Consider the following 21,215-nt stretch of genomic DNA (forward strand, 5'->3'; position numbering starts at 1 on the left):
CCTAAAACACTTCAGCGAGCAGGCCTTTCTAATTGACCTGGCCCGGGTATCCTGGATGGATATTGACCTCCTACCGTCAGTAGAGGATGCCTGGATGGTCTTCAAAAGTGCTTTTCTCTCCATCTTAAATAAGCATGCCCCATTCAAAAAATTAACCGCAGACTTGACTGCCCTTGACCAGCACAAAAACATCCTGTGGCGTACTGCATTACCATTGAACAGCCGCCGCGATATGCAACTTTTCAGGTAAGTCACGAACCAATATACACAATCAGTTAGGAAAGCAAAGGCTAGCTTTTTCAAACAGAAATTTGCATCCTGTAGCACTAACTCCAAAAAGTTTTGGGACACTGTAAAGTCCATGGAGAATAAGAGCACCTCTTCCCAGCTACCCACTGCACTGAGGCTAGGAAACACTGTCACCACCGATAATCGAGAATTTCAATAAGCATTTTGCTACGGCTGGCCATAATTTCCACCTGGCTACCCCTACCCCGGCCACCAGCTCTGCACCCTCTGCTGCAACTTGCCCATGCCCCCCCCCCGCTTCTCCTTCACCCAATTTCAGATAGCTGATGTCCGGAAAGAGCTGCAAAATCTGGACCCCTACAAATCATCTGGGCTAGACAATCTGGACCCTTTCTTTCTAAAATTAGCCGCCGAAATTGTCGCAACCCCTATTACTAGCCTGTTCAACCTCTCTTTCGTATCGTCTGAGATCCCCAGAGATTGGAAAGCTGCCGCGTTCATCCCCCTCTTCAAAGGGGGTGACACTAGATCCAAACTGTTCCAGACCTATATCCATCCTGCCCTGCCTTTTGAAAGTATTTGAAAGCCAAGTTAACAAACAGATCACCGACCGTTTTGAATCCCACCGTACCTTCTCCGCTATGCAATCTAGTTTCCGAGCTGGTCATGGGTGCACCTCAGCCACGCTCAAGGTCCTAAACGATATAATAACCACGATCGATAAAAGACAGTACTGTGCAGCCGTCTTCATCGACCTGGCCAAGGCTTTTGACTCTGTCAATCACCGCATTCTAATTGGCAGACTAAATAGCCTTGGTTTCTCAAATGACTGCCTCGCCTGGTTCACCAACTACTTTTCAGATAGAGTTCAATGTGTCAAATCGGAGGGCCTGTTGTCTGGACCTCTGGCAGTCTCTATGGGGGTGCCACAGGGTTCAATTCTCGGGCCGACTCTATTCTCTGTGTATATCAATGATGTCGCTCTTGCTGCTGGTGACTCTCAGATCCACCATAACGCAGACGACACCATTTTGTATACATCTGGCCTTCATTGGACACTGTGTTAACAAACCTCCAAACAAGCTTCAATGCCATACAACACTCCTTCTGTGGTCTCCAACTGCTCTTAAACGCTAGTAAAACTAAATGCATGCTCTTCAATCGAACGCTGCTTGCACCCGCCCGCCCGACTAGAATCACTACTCTCGGCGGGTCTGACTTAGAATATGTGGACAACTACAAATACCTAGGTGTCTGGTTAGACCGTAAACTCTCCTTCCAGACTCACATTAAGCATCTCCAATCCAAAGTTAAATCTAGAATCGGCTTCCTATTTCGCAACAAAGCCTCCTTCACTCATGCCCTCGTAAAATTGACTATCCTACCGATCCTTGACTTCGGCGATGTCATTTACAAAATAGCTTCCAACACTCTACTCAGCAAATTGGATGTAGTCTATCACAGTGCCATCCGTTTTGTCACCAAAGCCCCATATACTACCCACCATTGTGACCTGTACGCTCTCGTTGGCTGGCCCTCACTACATATTCGTCGCCAAACCCACTGGCTCCAGGTCATCTATAAAATCACTTCTAGGCAAATCCCTGCCTTATCTTAGCTCATTGGTCACCATAGCAACACCCACCCATAGTCTGCGTTCCAGCAGGTATATCTCACTAGTCATCCCCAAAGCCAACACCTCCTTTGGCTGCCATTCCTTCCAGTTTCTCTGTTGCAAATTACTGGAACGAACTGCAAAAATCTCTGAAGCTGGAGACACTTATCTCCCTCACTAACTTTAAGCATCAGTTGTCAGAGCAGCTTACCAATCACTGCACCTGTACACAGCCCATCTGTAATTAGCCCACCCAACTACCTCATCCCCATATTGTTATTTATATTGTTATTTATTTTGCTCATTTGCACCCCAGTATCTCTATTTGCACATCATCTTCTGCACATCTATCACTCCAGTGTTAATACTAAATTGTAATTATTTTGCACTATGGCCTATTTATTGCCGCCTTACCTCCATAACTTACTACATTTGCACACACTGTATATAGATTTTCTATTGTGTTATTGACTGTACGTTTTGTTTATTCCATATGTAACTCTGTGTTGTTGTTTTTAATCGCACTGCTTTGCTTTATCTTGGCCAGGTCGCAGTTGTAAATGAGAACATGTTCTCAACTGGCCTACCTGGTTAAATAAAGGTTAAATATTTATTTATTTTATAAACAAAAAAATAAACATTGACAACCAGATAAAGCCTTAAATTGAACAATTCTCCCATCTGGGTATATATTACTGTTCGATCATGTTTTGAAGGGGGTGCATGTTTTTAGAGGGCTTTTCTAATCTAGAATGGACATAGCCTATTTGCACCCTGAGATTATAGGTATGGACATCGTCCCCCTAAGGAGAAGGGGACAGGCCGGGTCAGTTTATAGAGAGACTGGGCCCAACGACTATTTTAGGAAATAGAGAGGGGTTATTTAACAGAGCACAAGGAAACATTGGATTCGGTGCTTCTTACAAACTCTGGGGCTTCTAGTAAAGGCCAACACAAAATAAATACAAAAAAATCCGTGCAGCAGCGCACGCAGGGCAATTTCAATCATAGAGTTGACCAGCAGGGTTAAAGAATGGGGCACGAGGGTGTGTCATTTAACTGCCACTATGTTAGGCTTGTGGACGGAGGTTGAGTGAAAGTTTGTACTGATGTTCTCTATGAACGCAGTTACCACCAGCTGATGAACTTCGTAGCCATTAAATCAGAGCGCTATCTCCACCTGCTGGAACGCTAATATGGCGGGACATTCTTCCGCACTCATGCTAATGAGAAGCTGTGAGTGGACGCAGCAGTCGCCTGAAAAGGTCAATGTTTATGCCCAGGGAGATTATGTGTGTGTGCGCGCGAGTTATCGTGTTTGAGAGCGTGCGTGTGTGTTTTCTCCATGCATTTGTGTGTGTGTCCGACAATGTGCGAGGTGCTGACAAGGTGCATTAACTTCAAATATGTCTGCCTTTTCACAAATGTAAGGACCCAGTGAGAGGGGATAAAATGCTTGAATGATGAGCAGCGTACAGAGAATGGGTTTCCCCCCCATTTAGATCCCGTGTGTCTGTGGCTGTGGCTGTGGGAGGAGGGTTTGTCCGAGTGGCACTGGACACTCTGCTCCACTTTATCTGAAGGCCACATAATATTGAGGTGGTTGATGATGGGGCTATAAGGAGAATGTTTAAAGTAATTCCCCATCGATGTTGCGTAACACACTTCAACTGCTGTTCATCACAAATCAAATCAAAGTTTATTGGTCGCGTACACAGATTTGCAGATATTATTACCAGTGCAGCGAAATGCTTGTCAAATGAATGGACATAGCATATGTGGTCCTCTGTAGCTCAGCTGGTAGAGCACGGCGCTTATAACGCCAAGGTAGTGGGTTCGATCCCCGGGACCACCCATACACAAAAAAAATGTATGCACGCATGACTGTAAGTCGCTTTGGATAAAAGCGTCTGCTAAATGGCATATTATTATTATTATTATATATGCTTCCTGAGATTATAAGTGTGGACACCATCCCCCTAAGGAGAAGGGGACAGGCCAGGTTAGTTTATAGAGAGACTGTCACAATGTCTATTTTAGGAAATGGAACAGTTATTTAATAGAGCACAAAGAAAAATTGGATTCAGTGCTTCTTACATAACTCCGTCCCCATCAATAGTGACGGTTGTGTAGGGGCAGCAGACATACCAGACACCCGGTCCAGGACTTCAGCCAGGGTGGTGGAGATGGGGAGGTGGAGTGTGCGGTACTTGTGCCCTGCTCCGTACATGGGGTGCTGGATCACATGGCTGGTAGCGTTGATGCGTCCCTTGTACAGCTGAAGATAGATGAGAAAGTATTAGGACAGACCAAGTACATAATACCACTACTACCAATGTTATGAATGATCATGACTACGAGTGAGAGACGCAAGTTATGGAAGCACTATGCAGGGCCACATTAAGAGCGAATGAGGCCGGCCTTGGCTAAAGACCTCCCACTCTGTCACTCCTGCCTCTGCCTTTATTGAAGTTGACAAGGCTTCTTATTCAGCATGAATGTTACATGTCCACAACATCCCAGGCGACATCTATTGCTTTCCGAGACCTACAGGCGACAGGCATGGTGTTGCCAGAGCACGGCTCAGCTACTGAGGGTCATTGGACAACTCACTGCAGCTCCAAACACAACCTCAGCCCACTCATTCAGTCCCTACAGTACACATTCCTGACACAACTCACTACACCACAGACACTAGCCTGGAAGGAGAAGCCATTAGGATGATGTAATATAGAAGGCTGTTTGAAACATGCACCTTGGCTTTTAGGCAAGTCTGATACACTTCTCATAGGAACAACAATGATCAAGAATCCATATCTTGGTATGGCAGCTAGCATAATAAAGTCTACCCTTTTTTTGATTGACAGCAAATCAAAATGTCAAGTTCCCTCCAGTGAGATGCAGATTAGGGAGAAATGTAGTGATCCTTCCTTAAATATCACAGATCAAATAACGTCATAATTTCAATGCTGATGAGATCAAAATGTTGTATGGAGTACGTCATTAACTTTCCGCAGATCTGAAAAAGCCTGATGTACCGGTAAGTAAAAACATTGGGGGTAAAGGCAAGACAAAGTGGACTGTCTGACATTACCTAATGGGTAAACACATTAGCATGTAGACCCACCCTGCTATTAATCACCTACTGATCATACATGATTAACCTTCACTGATGTCATTCCCAGGATGCCTTGTGTAATTTAGCACACAAATGACCTCCTCTAAGTTAGATGTAGGTTTGTCGTCGTGCATAATCAGAAACCTCTCGGCATGCCATGCACAACAGTCATCCTTCACCTTGTCCATGGAATGACCCTCACCCTTCCCTGACACTGTTCACACTTCATCAAAAAGGAGATGGGGCAGAACAGAGGACAACGAGAGGTAGGAGGTTAAAATTAAATTAGCTTTAGACAATTGAAACCCCTTTCTCCCCCCCCCACCGTGACTGCTCTCTAAACTCCACTCATGACAACTGATCATTGAGGAGGGTGAAATATGGAGCATTGATGTGACTGAGGTGCGGTGCCGTTTCCCCGACAAGCATCAGTCTGGGGAAAGCCTCGAGTGAGGAGGGATTGTCTGTACCGCTGGGCTTGCCCCTTGTGGCCACCTGGGGATATCACATCATAGCATTATTCCTTTCTAATGCAAGTCAATAGGTAGGATAATTAAATTGCTCCAAGACTCTGATCTAAGGTCAGTTTGACATTTTCCCACCTTATGGTTAAGTTTAGGATTGAGGGTATGGAGAGCTGATCCGAGATCAGAGCCTACGAAAACTTGATACACACCGGACAGGGCGACTGCAGGAAGACTGTGACCTTCTCGTCCTCCAGCATGAGTTGCAGGAAGAGCCTGCGGATGAAGCCAGAGATGTTGCCAGAGATGGGCACATTTCCACGCTGGGGGGCCAACTGGAAGAGCTCACACAGCACCTACGGAGAGGGAGAGACCACCATAAACACACATGTTAGTAAACCATCACAGACACTGTTGGTCAAGTGGAAATGTGTGTAGTCAATGCATTCCACCAGACCTGTGCCATGAGCCGCTGGTTGTTGGGGTGGCAGGAGATGCACTGCAGGAAGAAGGCCACTGTGGCGTTCTCGATGGCCGTCCTCTGCTGGGTGGTGAGCCCGCTGCCCCGGGCCGAGGAGGCTAGAGAGTAGCGTGACCCAGAGGGCAGGGGTGGCGGTGGAGGAGGGGGGCAGCACGCACCACCGGAGGCAGCAGAGTGGGCTCCCGTGTGCCCCTGGACACCACTGGCTCCCCCTGCGCTAGCGCTGGAGTGGCACAGCAGGAACAGCAGAGCGGTCCACAGCGAGTTCACTTCCGGCCCACCAAGCCAGTCCTTCATGGCATGACTGTTCCCCACCTCTGTGAGGAAACGCAGCACTGGGGCTGCCAGCTCAGCAGACAGGGGGACCCTGCTCTGAGAGGAAGAGGAGGATGAAGAAGAGGAGGAGGAGCAGTGGGGGTGGTGGTTGTGATGGTGTTGCCGTCGTTCAGCCTGGGCGGTGGCAGGCAGGGGCAGGTCAGCGGCAGCCAGGAGGCCACAGCAGAGTCCGGCCAGGCTGCGGACCAGCAGAGAGGGCAGGCCTGAGTCCAGCAGCTGTTCTATCGCCCCGGGTGACTGGGAGGCTGCAGCCAGAGTGGCCAGTTCAGACTCGGACAGGGCGATGGGCGGCCGCGCGTGCTTGGAGTCATCGGTGAGGCCGGTGGCAGCGGCACTGGTGGTGGCGTTAGCATTGGCGCTGCTGAGGTCGTGCTGCTTCTTTCCGTCGTCCGTCATGGAGAGGCGGTGCTGGGCCTGAGATTGGGCGGCGGTGGGCGGGGCCACGATGCCCATCCAGGACATGAGCAGAGAGAAGTAGCTGGGGTGGATGTGGCACATGGAGCAGAGCAGGCTGTCTACTGCCTTCTTCAGCACCATGTTACACGGCAGGGACATGGACCAGTTGTACAGCAGTCTACAGGAGAGAAGGGGACAATCAGATAAACAAAGAAAGCACCACTCACTGGACTGACATCGTTCCCGCTAAAATCACCAGATCCAAAACCTTCATAATAATCCTTCTGAATCTTTTCACTTTTTTCATTCGTCTGTATATGTAGTTTTAGAGATGAAAGGAGCCAAAGGTTGGCATTGTTTTTTTTAACTGTGTGTACAGAGTAGAAATGCAGTTTTCATGTCTGCAAAGGATGTGTGTAAGACATACAGTAACAAGAGGGGGATGGGAGAACCTTTAGAATGAATCTAGCTTGAAAACATCAGGGAGATTTATTCTCCCCAGGCCACAAGAAAACGAGATGTTCTACAAACACTGATGGCTCAAAGCATGAGCTCTGCTTAGCCTTTGATGACTAAATAAAGAGCACAAAATCACAGTTGGTGCGCTATGGAGCGTAAAGGACAGAACTGTTTTCTTTTTCTGACAGGATATAGGGCCATTCACACCAAGGGCGATAACTATAATGATAAATTATACATAACTACAAACGTTGGCGAGCATCCACACCAGTGGACCGTTTCTCGTTCTGCTGTACACCCGTCAATCAACTGATCACTGTATCCTACTGCACGCTGCCTATTAACGCGATAACAAGAACATTCAGTACCTCAGGGTGATTTGTCATAGTGACAACTGCAAATAATACTTCAATGAACGTGTCATGAAAAATATAGAAACTCATTTAAAATGTAGCAATTCAACAAACACTGTTTTGCCTGCGCATCTTTTACATTGCTTGCCTCGTTGCTCAAGTGATTTCCATTTTTCGAATGATTGTCAATTTGTTTGGATCTTTTTCAGTGTTCTCATCTCTGTTTGTCCTGTGCAACAGCTCATTTTGGCCCATTTTACATTTAGCAAGAGCAAGCCTGTTTCTCTCCACGAAAAAAGGTTTTTAGGCCTAGTATAAAAGATGCTAAAATAAATGTCCTATAGCTTTTGTAGCCTATAGCTTTTCCTGCGATTTCACATGAAGAGGAATAGCGGAGGCTTGCATAGCCTAGCCTATTGCGCACGGGAACAGCTGGAAGAGAGAGGCTAGAGATGTGTAGCCGAAGTAAGAAGCTAAATATTAGCTAGATATTAGGCCATACAATAGCTAAATAGTAGGGCTATAAATATTTTACCTTTCAAGAAAAAAATACAGATTATGAAATGGCAGGTCTGTGCGTTCCTCCAGGCTGATGCGCTCTGCAGTCCCGGACATTGATTATGCCTACGTTTTTAGACAATATAATTATTATACCTAAGCTACAACACAGTGCAATGAGGAGTGTATTATTGTTATCAAGTGAGTACACAATTATTGTCTAGGGCTGTAAACTGCAGTGATGTAGACTGATTTGAATAACTGCTCAAACGTCCTGCTTTGAATGGTTCATGCCAAAATAACTGCATACAGCCTAGGCCTGATTATGCAACCACTTGGATCAGTAAATGGGTCTATTAAGTTTACTAGGTGCAGAAAGGTATATTAGCAAGGTACAAAGACAGGCCTACCATCGGAAAATATGGCCTTCTCATGCTCTATTTGTCGAGGATCATCACTCCCAAGTCGTCCTATAATTAATGTGGCCACCAATACGTTCACACATGCCCAATTATTCAGGCAAGCTTACTGTGCACGCTGCCTTCTCTCCAAGCAGCCTCCTGTACCTAGAACCAAGAACGCTTCAATAGAACACATTTTGTATTGGTTGTCAATGTGTTATCGGAGGGACCAAAAATACAAAAACGCTCTAATAATAATAATAATAATAATATGCCATTTAGCAGACGCTTTTATCCAAAGCGACTTACAGTCATGCGTGCATACATTTTTTTTTGTGTATGGGTGGTCCCGGGGATCGAACCCACTACCTTGGCGTTACAAGCGCCGTGCTCTACCAGCTGAGCTACAGAGGACCTAAAAGTGATCCAAACGATAGCTCTCATTATCGTTCTCCACTCTTGATTTTTTGTGTGAATGCACCCGTTTTTTATCGTTCCAGTTATCGTGCTTGGTGTGAAAGGCCCTTAACACTTACTCAAAGAGCTCTCTGTTGAGCAGAACTGGGAGGTCGTAGTCCACGGGCAGCTCGTAGCTGTGCCACAAGATGGCTGCCACACAGTGGAGGTGGGAAGGGGAGGGCATGACGAGGCCATACTCCCGTGATGAGGAGCTGCTCTGGCGCATGTAGCCCAAGGGGCCGCTCCTCTTGTGGGCCGCCACCAGCGACGAGTCATGGACCCACTGGAGAAGGGCCTGGATCCTGGAGGGAGAGACAGGGATTACATGGTCAATATTAACATATCAAGAGCCGCTTTCACAGACCCAGATTACATAGATCCAGCAGTACAAGGCTCAACACTACATCAGTAGATGTTAAGTGGTCTTTACCGGTCCTTAGTCCCAGGATCTTGTGTGGTTCCCAGTTGGTAGATGATGTCAATGGTGGAGTCTGAAGAGAGACCGTTGAGCCTTCCAAAGAGCAGGGGACTGTTCAGGTCTAAACGACAGAGAAATCACAAAATAGCCATTGATATCCATATATAAGATACTCAAATGATAGTGCCTTGACATACAGACCTGAAGGACAAGATGTGTTTAATTTATGTATAATTGCACAAATTACCATGTGATCAATGAGCGTTTTATTCATGTGGAGGCTACATACTGGTAGGGTCGGTGCCAGAAGCTGCACAGTTCCTCAGCAGGATGTCGATGAGCTTGAGGCCGATGCGGGTGGACTGCAGGCCGATCTTGACCAGCACGGCTTCGATGTTAGGTGAGTGCATGCCGCAGTAGGGGGACATGAGCAGGGCGGCGCAGGTCTGAAGCAGGTTGGCGGTGGGGGCAGCGGCGCTGGCCATCATGGCCTCCAGGTCACTGACGTGGGTCAGACAGTGGTGGAGCAGACGTAGCCAGCCAATACTATGAGAGAAAGAGGGCAAGGTCAGAGGTCAGGTAGAGAGATTTGCTGAGGCACTAGTGTTTTTTGTTTTTTACGCTCAAGTAACATTTAACAGAAGTTCCTGTAAGGGCAAGTATGTCTGTACCTGGTTTTAGAGACCTGGTCCTCAGAGGGCAGGAAGGGGTTGTTGACCGTGGCTGAGGACGTGTTTCCAAAGGCAGTGAGGCCAAGCAGTTTGATCTGGGACAGGCCCAGGGTGCTGGCGTCACGGGGCCGGTGCAGCCTCAGACACACAGCGGACGCCACCTCAGCCTTCACCAGTTGGATCTTGATGTAGGTGAGGCCGCTGGTGATGATGGGCGTGGACAGAGGCAGCATGTTGACCCCATCTGCACTGATCTCAACCGAGACTGAGGAGGGGCAGGCTGGGGAGAGGACAAAGGGACATTGTCAGGGGTAGCGATAATAGATGATGGTGGAATATGTTCAACTTCTCCAACTGGTACTGTCTGGCACAATGGTGTGCTGTGTTTGATAGAAGCATGAAAAATCCATGTGAGGTTTTGCATATTTAAAATGGCACTACAGTCGACAGCGGTAGGTTAATATTTGAGTGGGTGAAATAAGTGAGTCATGAGGAAATCTGTGCTTAAGGGGTAAGTAGACAGTGTGCCCTTAAGGCACTAAAGCAGAGTGGCACAGCTCTGTTGCTGATACCTGAGCTGCAGTCCTGCTGGTTTTCCTTAAATTATCAATTAGACAACTAAGGTTATTGCTTTGCAAGAGATTTCTCTGAACTGTTTATATTTAATTCAGTCTCCTATTCAGTCAACTAGTCTGCACTAGTGTCCCCCAGAGGGGCTGTGGTGCAGTACTCACTGGCGAGGGAGGCCAGGTGTGGCTGGATGTGCAGCTCTTTGAGCAGAACAGCGGCAGGAAGGTGGATGGTGAGGTCACACCACGCCTCCTCTGGCAGGAAGATGTAGGACCAGGCAGCCGAGCGCGCCCGTCTGTGAGGGGGCGTGGCCTGAAGGAGGACCTCAGCCGGCTGGGCCGTGGGGCTGCTGGAAGTGATGGTGCCTGCAGAGGGACAAATAGGAAACAATTCCCATTATACAACAAATAGAGGTCAAAGGGAAAAACACAAAGACAACTTGCAATCATTCAGAACCTATTAAACACGAAAGGAGAAGCTCCACATACCAAGCGGAGCAAAGTTGTGGAGTCCCTCTGCGTTGTCAGGCTCGGCGGCTAGGACCCGGGCCTTGAGGCTGCCATCTGCAGCCTTCCCTGGGCCAGTGTCCAGAAACTTCATGATGGTGGACACCATGCTGCGTGCTGTGTTCACTATGGCCCGTGTGCTGGTCACCATGTTGTTACATATCAGCTGGACCCCACCTGCACACAGGTCAAATACAAACAACCTATTATGTCTAATTGACAGTACAGTATACTAGTACTAGGATATTTCCCAATCGTGTGTGTATGTAGGTGTGTGTGTGTGTGTGTGTGTGTGTGTGTGTGTGTGTGTGTGTGTACCCATGTCGTGGAATGCCTTAAGTGCCTCGCTGGTGTCCAGCACTCGGAGGATGAACCAGAGCAGAGGCTCAGACAGCTGGCATGTAGACAGGGAGCCCTGGGAGAAATACAAAGACTGCTTGTGATTGAAAAACTTTCAGAATCCATGGGTTGAACATTTATAAATCTAATAAACTGAAGTACTATTAAAGCAAATATATTTTTCTCAATCCTTTAATCTTAACAAGTAAATCTCTAAACAGATGATGTCCGTTTGGTCATGGGCTGAGCTCAGTCTTACCTGTCTGCCCATGTACCCACAGGCCATGTAGGTGAGGATGGGCTGAAGCATCACCTGCACTGAGGTGGCTCTCTTGCTCAGGGTGGTGAGGATGGTGAACAGGCCGTCTCCTACAGAGATGGCATCTAGTCCTCCATGGAAATTCTCATGCTTGGTCAGGTGGAGACCACTAGCACCTAAAGACAGGAAGGTAAAGCATTATCAATAAGAAGCACATGAATATCTTATCTGCTAATCCAGGATCCTTCTAAATAAAGTTTTCAAAAGTTGACGTGCGAGGATGAAGCCTACCTATGATCATAGCCATGGCGCTGCTGTTGCACTGACCCAGAGCCGAGAGGATCTGGCTCATGATCTGCTGGTTGGCCAGCACCAGGTCAGCCACTCCGGCCGCAGGGCCCTGGTTAGGGGTGGCCCCACCCGCTGCCCCCTCCTTGCTGCCACACACCTTCTCCTCGTCCGACACGCTGCTGTCCGACGCCCCGCTGCCGGCCGGCGGCAGACGCCCGCTGAACTCGCGGTCGCCCGACAGCGGCAGCTGGACCAGGGCGTTGACCAGCTTGAGCAGGTCGAACATGAGTTGGTCGCGCGTGGTCTCACCGCACACTGCCTTGGCGTCACCTGGCCGGATGATGTTGGCGAATAGGCCGCCGAAGCAGGCGCGGGCGCCCACAGCGCTGTCGGAGCCACTGCGGGACACCACCTTGTCAGAGCAGGTGATGTAGTGGTGCACCAGGAAGGTGATGGACTCAATGACAGAGGAGATGGTGCTCACCGACACCACCTCAAAGTTCTGCTCCAGGGTGAACTCTAACAGCTTGACCTGTGCGTCCAGAGGACCCTGGCCTGACTGGAACGGACCTCTGAAGGATGGGCGGAGGAGAAAAGATGCGATCATTGACGATGGTGCTTCCTAACAAATCAATGTACTGTTTTGTGATGAATTCAAAAGGATGGCTTTTGTTCCAGCCCAGCTCTAACACAGATAAATTGAAGACGATGATTAGTTATCATTTGAATTACGTGTCTTAAGTGCTGGGGTGGAACAAAAGCTGCTTTTGATGATTCTCTAGAGTAGACAACCTACCTCTCAGTGGACAGGATGTGCATTAGTTTGAGAAGGAACTCGCTGAACATCTGTGGGTTGGTGGAGGAGAGGTGCACCTGGAGTCTGGTGAGGAACTCTTGCATAGCTTGGGTGGCGGTGGGGCCGACCTGGGAGCTGTGCTGGCTGGTGCCATGGGGGTTGCTCCCAGACAGGAAGCGCACGAGCACGTGCACCAGCGTAGGGTCTGACACCATCTGCTGGGCTGTGCTCTCATGAGCTCCCATCCCACTGCTGGAGGCTGCTGACAGACACACAGGACCAAAACACACTTGATTAAAAAGGAGTACTATTGAAAGTCCTTTGGCCTCGGTTACACTGCATCTTCAACATGCATTTACTATTTCACAATCCTCAATGGGAAACATCAGTCAGAGTTGTCAGACACTGTTTTGAGAGTGAAACCATAGGATTTACCACTGGAGGGCATGTTGGTCATGAGGGTAAGGGAGTGCAGCACCAGACACCAGGTCCTCAGGGAGGTGTTGGGGTACCAGGCTAGCACTGACAGGAAACTGTTGATAGAGGCTGCAGGGAAACACAGGAGTTTAACATACAAACACGTACACTTCCCCATGTGAAAAGCCAAACAGTGAATGATTCACACAAGAGAAATCCAATGGTTTGAGAGTTAAGCGGAGAAGGGAGTGGATGGAGAGACACACAGGGTGACCTCTGACCTTGGTTGAGTGGGATGGTGGGCACTCTGCTGGCGTTGAACATGAAAATATCCGATCCACTCTCCTCAGTGCCCCCAGAGCAGGAGTTGAGACTGAGGGTCAGCCACAGCTGCAGCAGAGACTCCATCTAAGGCAGAAACACATGTGAGTACTTTATCTACAAATCCACTTATCCAGGGTAACCAACGTATTCTTGAGAATGGTACAGTACATTACCTCTACTGCCACATCATTACCAAACTGTCGAGAGGGATGTATAAAACAAAGTGATGTGCAACAAGTCATTCAAGTCTTGTGGAGTAGTAGAGACCCTGGACTATACCGTCTGTTGGTGACTGACCTGTACGTGGTGCACCTGGAGCATGGAGAAGAGCTTGTTGAAGCAGGCACTCAGCATGGGGATGGAGGAGGGCTGTACCATTAGGTTGCTTCCTGGAGCGGAGCCCCCACGGAGCCCCCGCAGCAGAGAATCATCCGTCCCATTGGATGCCTGGGACACTGAGGGGAGAGAGGGACATAGAGAAGGGACAAGGGTCAGCCATCTTTGATGCTTCGCAAGGCTTGAAATATTTTCCCAAGACTCAAGTGTACATTCCCAAACATCTATAAATACTTTTTTGGTAGGTTTATACCTGTGGGGGATGTTGACGTGAGCGCCTGTAAGATGGAGTCGGCCTCCAGCGTGGCCATCATCTTGAGCATAAGCTCAGCCTGCTGCTCCAGCCCTACCTCCAGGCGGGCGTCCAGAGCTGAGGGAGATGTCAAATGTAAGGGTTATAAAGGTGGAATGTATTCCTTTACATGCATGGAACATGCTAGAGTACAAAGAAGCAGTAGTGTGGAATCCTGTCTGAGACTAAGTTTGGGATGGCCCTTACCTTGTGACACGGAGACAGAGAGACTCTGAGACCCCGGCTTTTCGGCAGCAACCGGGGGCTTGGACACCGCAATCCCTACTCCCCCTATGTAGGGGTTGTAACCGTATGTACCATAGTCAGCACCCCAGTAGTCATACCAGGTGCTGCTAATAGGCTGTAGGAAGAGCGAGAAGAGAAACGCAAATGCAGTCATTCTTCTCAGATGCTAGGTACCTGTATAATATTCCATGCACACTAACACTACATTCTTTTGCATGCAATGGTGGAGTTTTCAGAAAGAAAAGTAAGAGTGAAGAGAGAAAAACTTTCCCAAGTTTGCTAATTTGATTGATTGGGTCTACATACACAAAATTGCTTTGACACTCAAGTGCAGGGCTAAGAGGGAGGTGGTGTTGGGGAGGGATTCAATACGACTGCACAACTTTGTATTACATATCATTATTTAAAAATGCATTACGAGAAGAGGTTGAACACTATGGTTTGAAGTTTGTATAGCTACATAATTGATCAGTGGGGTTCATTTAAGTTAATGTACTAACATGTTTTTTTGGCCTGAATCCATATGAGCCCCAGAGTTGATTGTGTTAATACTGAACTCAATAGAAATGCAAGAGAGCATGAAGAGAGGAGTGGAATAGTAAAACACAGGTGAGTCAAGCAAATTACATACCTTAAAGACTTTGGCGGCGAGGGGATCTTTCTCCAAATCAATATCTAAAGGATCAATATCAACATCCATGAGGTCTTGTAGTAAGTCAAAGTCTTGATCTTTTTCCAAAGATGAAAGAGATGGAGCACCTTTGGATAACGAAAAGAGCTTTAATATTGCCAAGCAAGCACACTAAAACCAGCAAACACACAGAGGCTTTCTTTTAGGAAGTTACTAGGCAATTTTAAGGCTTACAAACATTTCTTTCTGCAGTTGAGAGGGAGTCCAAACAATGGATGTTTGCCCACTATAAATCAGCAATCTGACAACTTTGGCCAAAATTCAGACTTGGTATAAGTGCACAAAATATGTGCTTTTGTGTAAATCATTTGATGTCTAGGGAATGAAGATTTGTGATAGTTTGAATTCAGTACCCAAATCTCAAGTCAGGATTTCTACCATGAAGTAGTGCAGCTTTTGCACAAATAAAAAAATGAAATACCCTTAGTCTTAGGAAAATAACCACTACCCCTTAAAACATTTGGATATCTAATAGGCAATGAAGCTACACTGTTTGAACTCCCCCTCCAAAAGGCAAACAGTCCATTCAGAATGAAACGTATTATACTGAAAAAATAAAGTAAACATGCAGCTAGCTAAAAAGGGGAAAAAATACAAACAATTTAACACAAATGCATCCATAATTCTACAGTGAGGGGGGTCCATGTGTAAAATGTTGTCAAGGACGGGCCTACCAACGCACTTTGGAAAACAGAGGAGGTCCCAGGAGTACCTGCGATAATATCCGGAGCCAGGGCCTCGTCGATGGTCTCCACCTGGGGGATGGGGGTGGGCTGGGCCAGGGAGTCATCAGAGTCTATCCCTGCTGAGGACGACGATGCCCCTGCCTCCTCACCCACCGCCTCCTCACCCATACCATCCAGGGACCCTGGGGACAGCAACTCCCCTGAGGAGAGGGGACAGGACAGGACAAGGTTAGTGCTGGGAAAAACCAAAACGACTAGAGACTGCCAGCAATGCAAGGATTCCCCAAATATATAGTTCTCTTTAATACCAGCTTTTGCTGGAAAACAGAGTTCCTCAACGAAGAGAGAATTGAACAGTGAATTGAATTGTAGCAGCACCCCCTACCTGCCAGGATGTCCTGCAGCATGCAGGTGAGGGAGTACTGGGCCCAGGCCCCTCCCCAGGAGATGTCCCCCCTGTTGAAGTCTGTCCCCACCAGCAGCAGCAGCAGACGCTCCAGCTGATGCTCCGACACCACCTCACACAGGTGGATGGTGGGCCTGGTGGCATTGGTTATCCTGGCCAAGACCTGCAAAGTCAAATCAGACATGTTACATTTACATTTTACATTTTAGTCATTTAGCAGACGCTCTTATCCAGAGCGACTTACAGGAGCAATTAGGGTTAAGTGCCTTGCTCAAGGGCACAACGACAGATTTTTCACCTAGTCGGCTCGGGGATTAGAACCAGCGACCTTTCGGTTACTGGCACAACGCTCTTAACCACTAAGCTACCTGCCGCCCATGTGACAGCATAGATTGTCACAAAGTTATCTATTTAAGTAGCCATTTATTTAGAGCCAACCAAATCCATCTTTGCCATTATTATTATTAGTAGTAGTAGCAGCAAGTGTGCCCTCTATTCAACTGAACTCAGTTGTGGCTGTGCATACCTTGCAGACGAACAGCAGGAGGTCTGCGTGGCAGGTGAAGTCCATGGAGAGGAGGAAGAGGGCCAGTTTCTGCACCACGGAGATGCAGCGCTCATGGGCCAGGGTGAAGGGCAGAGGCTCCACCTCAGGGGGCTCCTTGGCGGCCGTGGTCTCCGTGTCCAGGGAGGAGCGGGGCCACTCAGCTGTACGCCTCAGACGGATCAGGTCCTTAAAGTGCTGCCAGAGCGAGAGATGGGGGGAGACAAAGAGAGAGATGGAGAGAAAGAGAGATGGAGAGGCAAATGTCAGGCAGTGGAAGTCCATTAATACACATGGTTTAATCTATCTCTATTGAAACTAGCATACTTGTAACCTGTGTAAGTGTGTTTGGTTCACAAGCTATGCTAAATAGGTGTATGCAGATCTGTTGCAACTTGTTGAAAGTTGACCCCAAAACATGCAGTTTTTAGGATATTTGACTTTATATTCTTGTGTTCCCAACATGAGAAAAAGCATAGAAATAGAATTACTTAATACTTAGTCATTCCATTTCCAGATTGATTAGTCAAAACAGAAAGCTTTCCTTTTCAGAGCTTCTGAAATCCTCACCTTGGATGTGGCCTGTTTCAGCTTGGCCTGCTCCACCAGCAGTTTGTATGAAGAGCTTTTGTTGCTCTGGATCTTCTCCTTCTCAATTTGTTCCACCAAAGCTTTCTGTTTTGCCTTCAATAGATTTAACTGCTACAATGAAAAGGGCATGATAAATATAACACTGCACAGACCATCTATTACATGCAGAGACGTCATGCAAAGCCATTAATAAGAGGGAGAATCTCAGTGGTGTAAAGTACTTAAGTAAAAAATACTTTAAAGTACTACTTAAATAGTTTTTTGGGGGTATCTGTACTTAACTATTTATATTTTTGACATTTACTTCACTAAATTCCTAAAGAAAATAATGTACTTTTTACTCTATACATTTTCTCTGACACCCAAAAGTACTCATTACATTTTGAATGCTTAGCAGGACAGGAACATTCTCCAAATATCGTCTGGATTGCTTAATATAAGGAGTTTGAAATTATTTATACTTTTATTTTTGATATTTAAGTATATTTAAAACCAAATACTTTTAGACTTTTGATCAAGTAGTATTTTACTGGGTGACTTTCACTGTTACTTGACTCATTTTCTATTAAGGTATCTTTATTTTTCCTCAAGTATGACAATTGGCAACTTTATCCCCCACTGGAAAATCCAATATTTGTGACGAATACAAATTTATGGGGTATGAAAAAACAGGGGAGATTCACAACTCTTTGACGTTTTTAAAATGGAACGGATGTTGGATTTGGACACATTTACCTGTTTGTGGTGCACCAGCTGGATGTTGGATTTGGACACATTTACCTGTTTGTGGTGCACCAGCTGGATGTTGGATTTGGACACATTTACCTGTTTGTGGTGCACCAGCTGTTTGCGGATCTTGCGGGAGTACAGGCGGTCTAGGCTGCTGTTGCCTTTGGCTGATCTGTTGGAGCTGGAGGACTGGAGGCTGTTATTTATAAAGCTCCACTGATTACCTTGGTTCATTGGAGAGAGATGGAAAAAAGGCAAGTTAGACTTGTGTTTTGGGATCCAAATCAATATGCATTACCCTGTTAATATGATTAATGGATCTCAAAACTGAAGAAATATTGTAATAACTTAATTTTATAGCCACTCAAAACCAAGAGTAATAGGATACGGTTTCTCCTAAGCCTATAACATCACTCATACAAGGCTGTTTCTTAATTATTATTTTTTTAAAGCCACATGCGTAACAGTAAAAAAAGGTGAAACATGGTAGACAAAACAAGAAATATTATCACTTTTGTGATTTCTTGACCTCATAAATCATCAGTACCAGATCTTATCGGAGAGCTACACCGCACTAGCCTACACTACACTACCTGTGAAGGTGCGCTCCCTCTCCTTCCCTCCCTGGTGCTTCTTGCCTGCAGACGCCTCATCCTCCACGCTGGCCACGTAGTCCAGCAGCCGTGACACAAGCATCACCACCCAGCTGATCATGGGGACGTCCAACACACCTGCCGCACACACAGACACACACTCATAGGCTGCTGGTTGAGTCCATGGTCCCGGGAGGCCGGTGCCGGTGCTGGTGCTGGGCCCAGGGACCCCTCCAGCCCCCCATCCTTGCTGCCAGCCCCAGTCCAGGGACCCTCCGGCTAGCCCACCTTCAGTCCTGCGCTGGGTAGCCGCCCGGGGCTGCTGTAGGGGGGACAGCAAGCTGTCCAGCAGGTTGAGCAGCCCCTCCAGCACGCCGCTGTTGCTCAGGGATCTTTGGCCGATGCAGGACAGGAGCATAAAGACTCTGAGGGAGGACACACAGAGGACACGGTCAATCTCCGGAACATGGTAAAACACAATCGCTAAGTCTGGGTGGGTGCTTCTGATACATTCAAACCCATAAGTATCTTTATGTGACAACAAACCCCTATCTTTATGGAATCCAATTTCAATGGGCAGTAGTCAGTTTGTGTTGTGTCCAAGGAGCTACAGTTTGTCAGTGTGTGTGCAGCGGATTGTAGGGCTGGGAATTGCCAGGGACCTCACAATACAATATTATGACGATACTTAGGTGCCGATACGTATTGCGATTTTCATGATTCTATATGCATTGGGATTCGACACTGTGAACATATTGCTCACCAAATGTCTGCTGCAGACGGACAAGAGAGAGCCATGAGAAAACGAGTTTTGATCAGTCATGGAAATAAAAGTGCTGAAAAAACAAAATCGGCTCCCTATTTAAAGACAGATGGAGAAGAAGCTATGAAGGAAAAATACTGGAGTTTTTGTGCAGGTACAGCAAAGTAGCACAAAAATAATATTGCGATATTGTCAAAAAGATACATCGTCAAAAATAATATCCTGATATGTAACTATCGATTTTTTTCCTGCATCACTAGTGGATAGAGATAGTTCCTCAGATGTATCATAAAGCCCACCTGTCCTGGGGGAAGATGAGCAGCTGCTCGGAGTTGTACAGCTCTTGCAGGACGTTGGAGAGGAACTGGCCCCACCAGCGCTCCCCTCCACACAGCTGCACTAGCAGCAGGCCAGCGTGCAGACGGATCTTGGGCGTGCCACTAATACAAAGGTGCTTGAAGAGCTCCTCACAGGCCTGCGCGTGGAACGTGCTCTGCAGAACGGACGGGACTGCGTGCCCTAGAGGGAAGAACAAGGAGCGAGTGAGAGATGGAGGTCAAATGAGAGACAGGGAAAGCTTGAGGGAGAGAAAAAAAAAATTGCAGGGAAAGAAACTGAGAGGGTATGTTAAATAATGAGGGAAATCGCAGAGGGGTAAAAAAGCAAGTGGTGGCCCAAAACATTTAATGACAAAATGCACTTGACTAAATCAAATAGCCTTCAACAGTAAAAAAAATAATTCACTGTTATTATCCTAGAAAAGGGGTTTCATATGAGAAGAAAACCCCAGCCCTTGAAATAGCAGCTCTTCACTTCAGAGAGAAAATGAAAGGCTCCATTCCACTGCTGTAAACTACAGAGACAGTTCAGGTATAAAGCCAGGCAGCACCAAGTGGGTAATTCACTATTCTCTTTCACGAGAGGAGACTCATGAAACTGTATGACGAGCTGCTAGGGAGCATCAGTGGGGATTTGATGGGTGAGAGGAGGAAATTGTTAAGCACACTTAACAGCGCCGTGGGCTCTCGGTTAACTTTGAACGACTTTAAAAAGCGAGTTTTTATCAAAGAGCAACTTTTTCAAAGAGACCATACAGAACGGCTTGTGAGAATATGGATAGCAAACATTAAATATGTATGCTTTTTCAATTCAAAGGCAGAGAAAGTGAGGGCAGAGAAATTAATTGATTCCTAAAAAGACGTAAGAATGAATTTGAAACATTCTCATCGCTTTAAATAATTCATGCTCAAACATGGCTATAAGGTCCAAAAATGCTTTAGGCTTATGCAAGGGGAAAATACATGTATTGAGGAGGTGTGACTCACCAAGCAGATCAGACACACATACAGAAAGAAAGACAATACCAATGTCCCCTAGGGATGCTGTTAGGACAATGGACAATCAGGTAAAGGATGATATTGGTTTGAAGCTAGGCCAACATCAAAAGATGTATGAATATGGGATAGAGTCAGAAAAGTAGATCCCATCCCTGATACAGACCCTGTGGCCCTCCCAGACCTCAGATATCTCACCGTTGTTGGAGTGCAGCAGGCTGAGCAGTGTGTCCAGTAGGTAGCGGATGATGGTTCTCAGCTGCTCGGTGGATGAGTTCTGGATGAGCTCCCGGGGGTCGTAGGGTTCAGGCAGGACCTTGCGCCCGGCCCCCAAGGACACGCGGAGTCTCTGGACGGCGTGGTGAGCCAGGTTGAGCTGCAGCTGCAGCTGAATACAGTCCTGGTAGGCCGAAAAGACCCGCGAGTCCTCCTCCACCGCCTTGTCGGGCTTTCGCAGGAAGTACTGGGCGTTGTTGGCACTGTTGAGAGGAGGCAGGTCGATGTTCTGGAGTAACGTCTCCAGCCGGTGGCACGCCAGGTTGTACCTAGAGAGAGATGGTGAGTCAACTGGGTATGCAGTTTAT

The 21,215-nt window shown here is 47.2% G+C and overlaps 1 protein-coding gene across 22 annotated transcripts in view; it reads right to left on the reverse strand.

Moving 5' to 3' along the window:
- LOC311129371 (dual E2 ubiquitin-conjugating enzyme/E3 ubiquitin-protein ligase BIRC6-like) overlaps positions 1 to 21,215 on the reverse strand; it is a 139,588-nt gene that overhangs the window by 71,226 nt on the left and 47,147 nt on the right. For 8 of the 22 annotated variants that reach the window (XM_084161655.1, XM_084161653.1, XM_084161646.1 and 5 more), the window contains exons 29-55: positions 20,830 to 21,176; positions 19,597 to 19,816; positions 18,535 to 18,959; positions 18,038 to 18,165; positions 17,192 to 17,323; positions 16,604 to 16,819; positions 16,057 to 16,240; positions 15,668 to 15,871; positions 14,926 to 15,053; positions 14,256 to 14,409; positions 14,010 to 14,126; positions 13,718 to 13,875; positions 13,378 to 13,504; positions 13,115 to 13,225; positions 12,680 to 12,941; positions 11,884 to 12,455; positions 11,593 to 11,768; positions 11,313 to 11,427; positions 10,977 to 11,171; positions 10,653 to 10,853; positions 9,919 to 10,198; positions 9,537 to 9,793; positions 9,260 to 9,368; positions 8,907 to 9,131; positions 5,904 to 6,837; positions 5,659 to 5,802; positions 4,013 to 4,142 (exon numbers count right to left, since the gene is read on the reverse strand). In XM_084161655.1, coding sequence (XP_084017781.1) covers positions 4,013 to 4,142; positions 5,659 to 5,802; positions 5,904 to 6,837; positions 8,907 to 9,131; positions 9,260 to 9,368; positions 9,537 to 9,793; positions 9,919 to 10,198; positions 10,653 to 10,853; positions 10,977 to 11,171; positions 11,313 to 11,427; positions 11,593 to 11,768; positions 11,884 to 12,455; positions 12,680 to 12,941; positions 13,115 to 13,225; positions 13,378 to 13,504; positions 13,718 to 13,875; positions 14,010 to 14,126; positions 14,256 to 14,409; positions 14,926 to 15,053; positions 15,668 to 15,871; positions 16,057 to 16,240; positions 16,604 to 16,819; positions 17,192 to 17,323; positions 18,038 to 18,165; positions 18,535 to 18,959; positions 19,597 to 19,816; positions 20,830 to 21,176 — 6,251 coding nt within the window. The remainder of the gene's footprint in view (positions 1 to 4,012; positions 4,143 to 5,658; positions 5,803 to 5,903; positions 6,838 to 8,906; positions 9,132 to 9,259; positions 9,369 to 9,536; positions 9,794 to 9,918; positions 10,199 to 10,652; positions 10,854 to 10,976; positions 11,172 to 11,312; positions 11,428 to 11,592; positions 11,769 to 11,883; positions 12,456 to 12,679; positions 12,942 to 13,114; positions 13,226 to 13,377; positions 13,505 to 13,717; positions 13,876 to 14,009; positions 14,127 to 14,255; positions 14,410 to 14,925; positions 15,054 to 15,667; positions 15,872 to 16,056; positions 16,241 to 16,603; positions 16,820 to 17,191; positions 17,324 to 18,037; positions 18,166 to 18,534; positions 18,960 to 19,596; positions 19,817 to 20,829; positions 21,177 to 21,215) is intronic. The other 14 variants (XM_084161644.1, XM_084161643.1, XM_084161642.1 and 11 more) reach the window with 9 other exon arrangements.

This window comes from Coregonus lavaretus (genome assembly GCF_964263955.1).
Source record: "Coregonus lavaretus genome assembly, chromosome: 1".
Taxonomy (NCBI): domain Eukaryota; kingdom Metazoa; phylum Chordata; class Actinopteri; order Salmoniformes; family Salmonidae; genus Coregonus; species Coregonus lavaretus.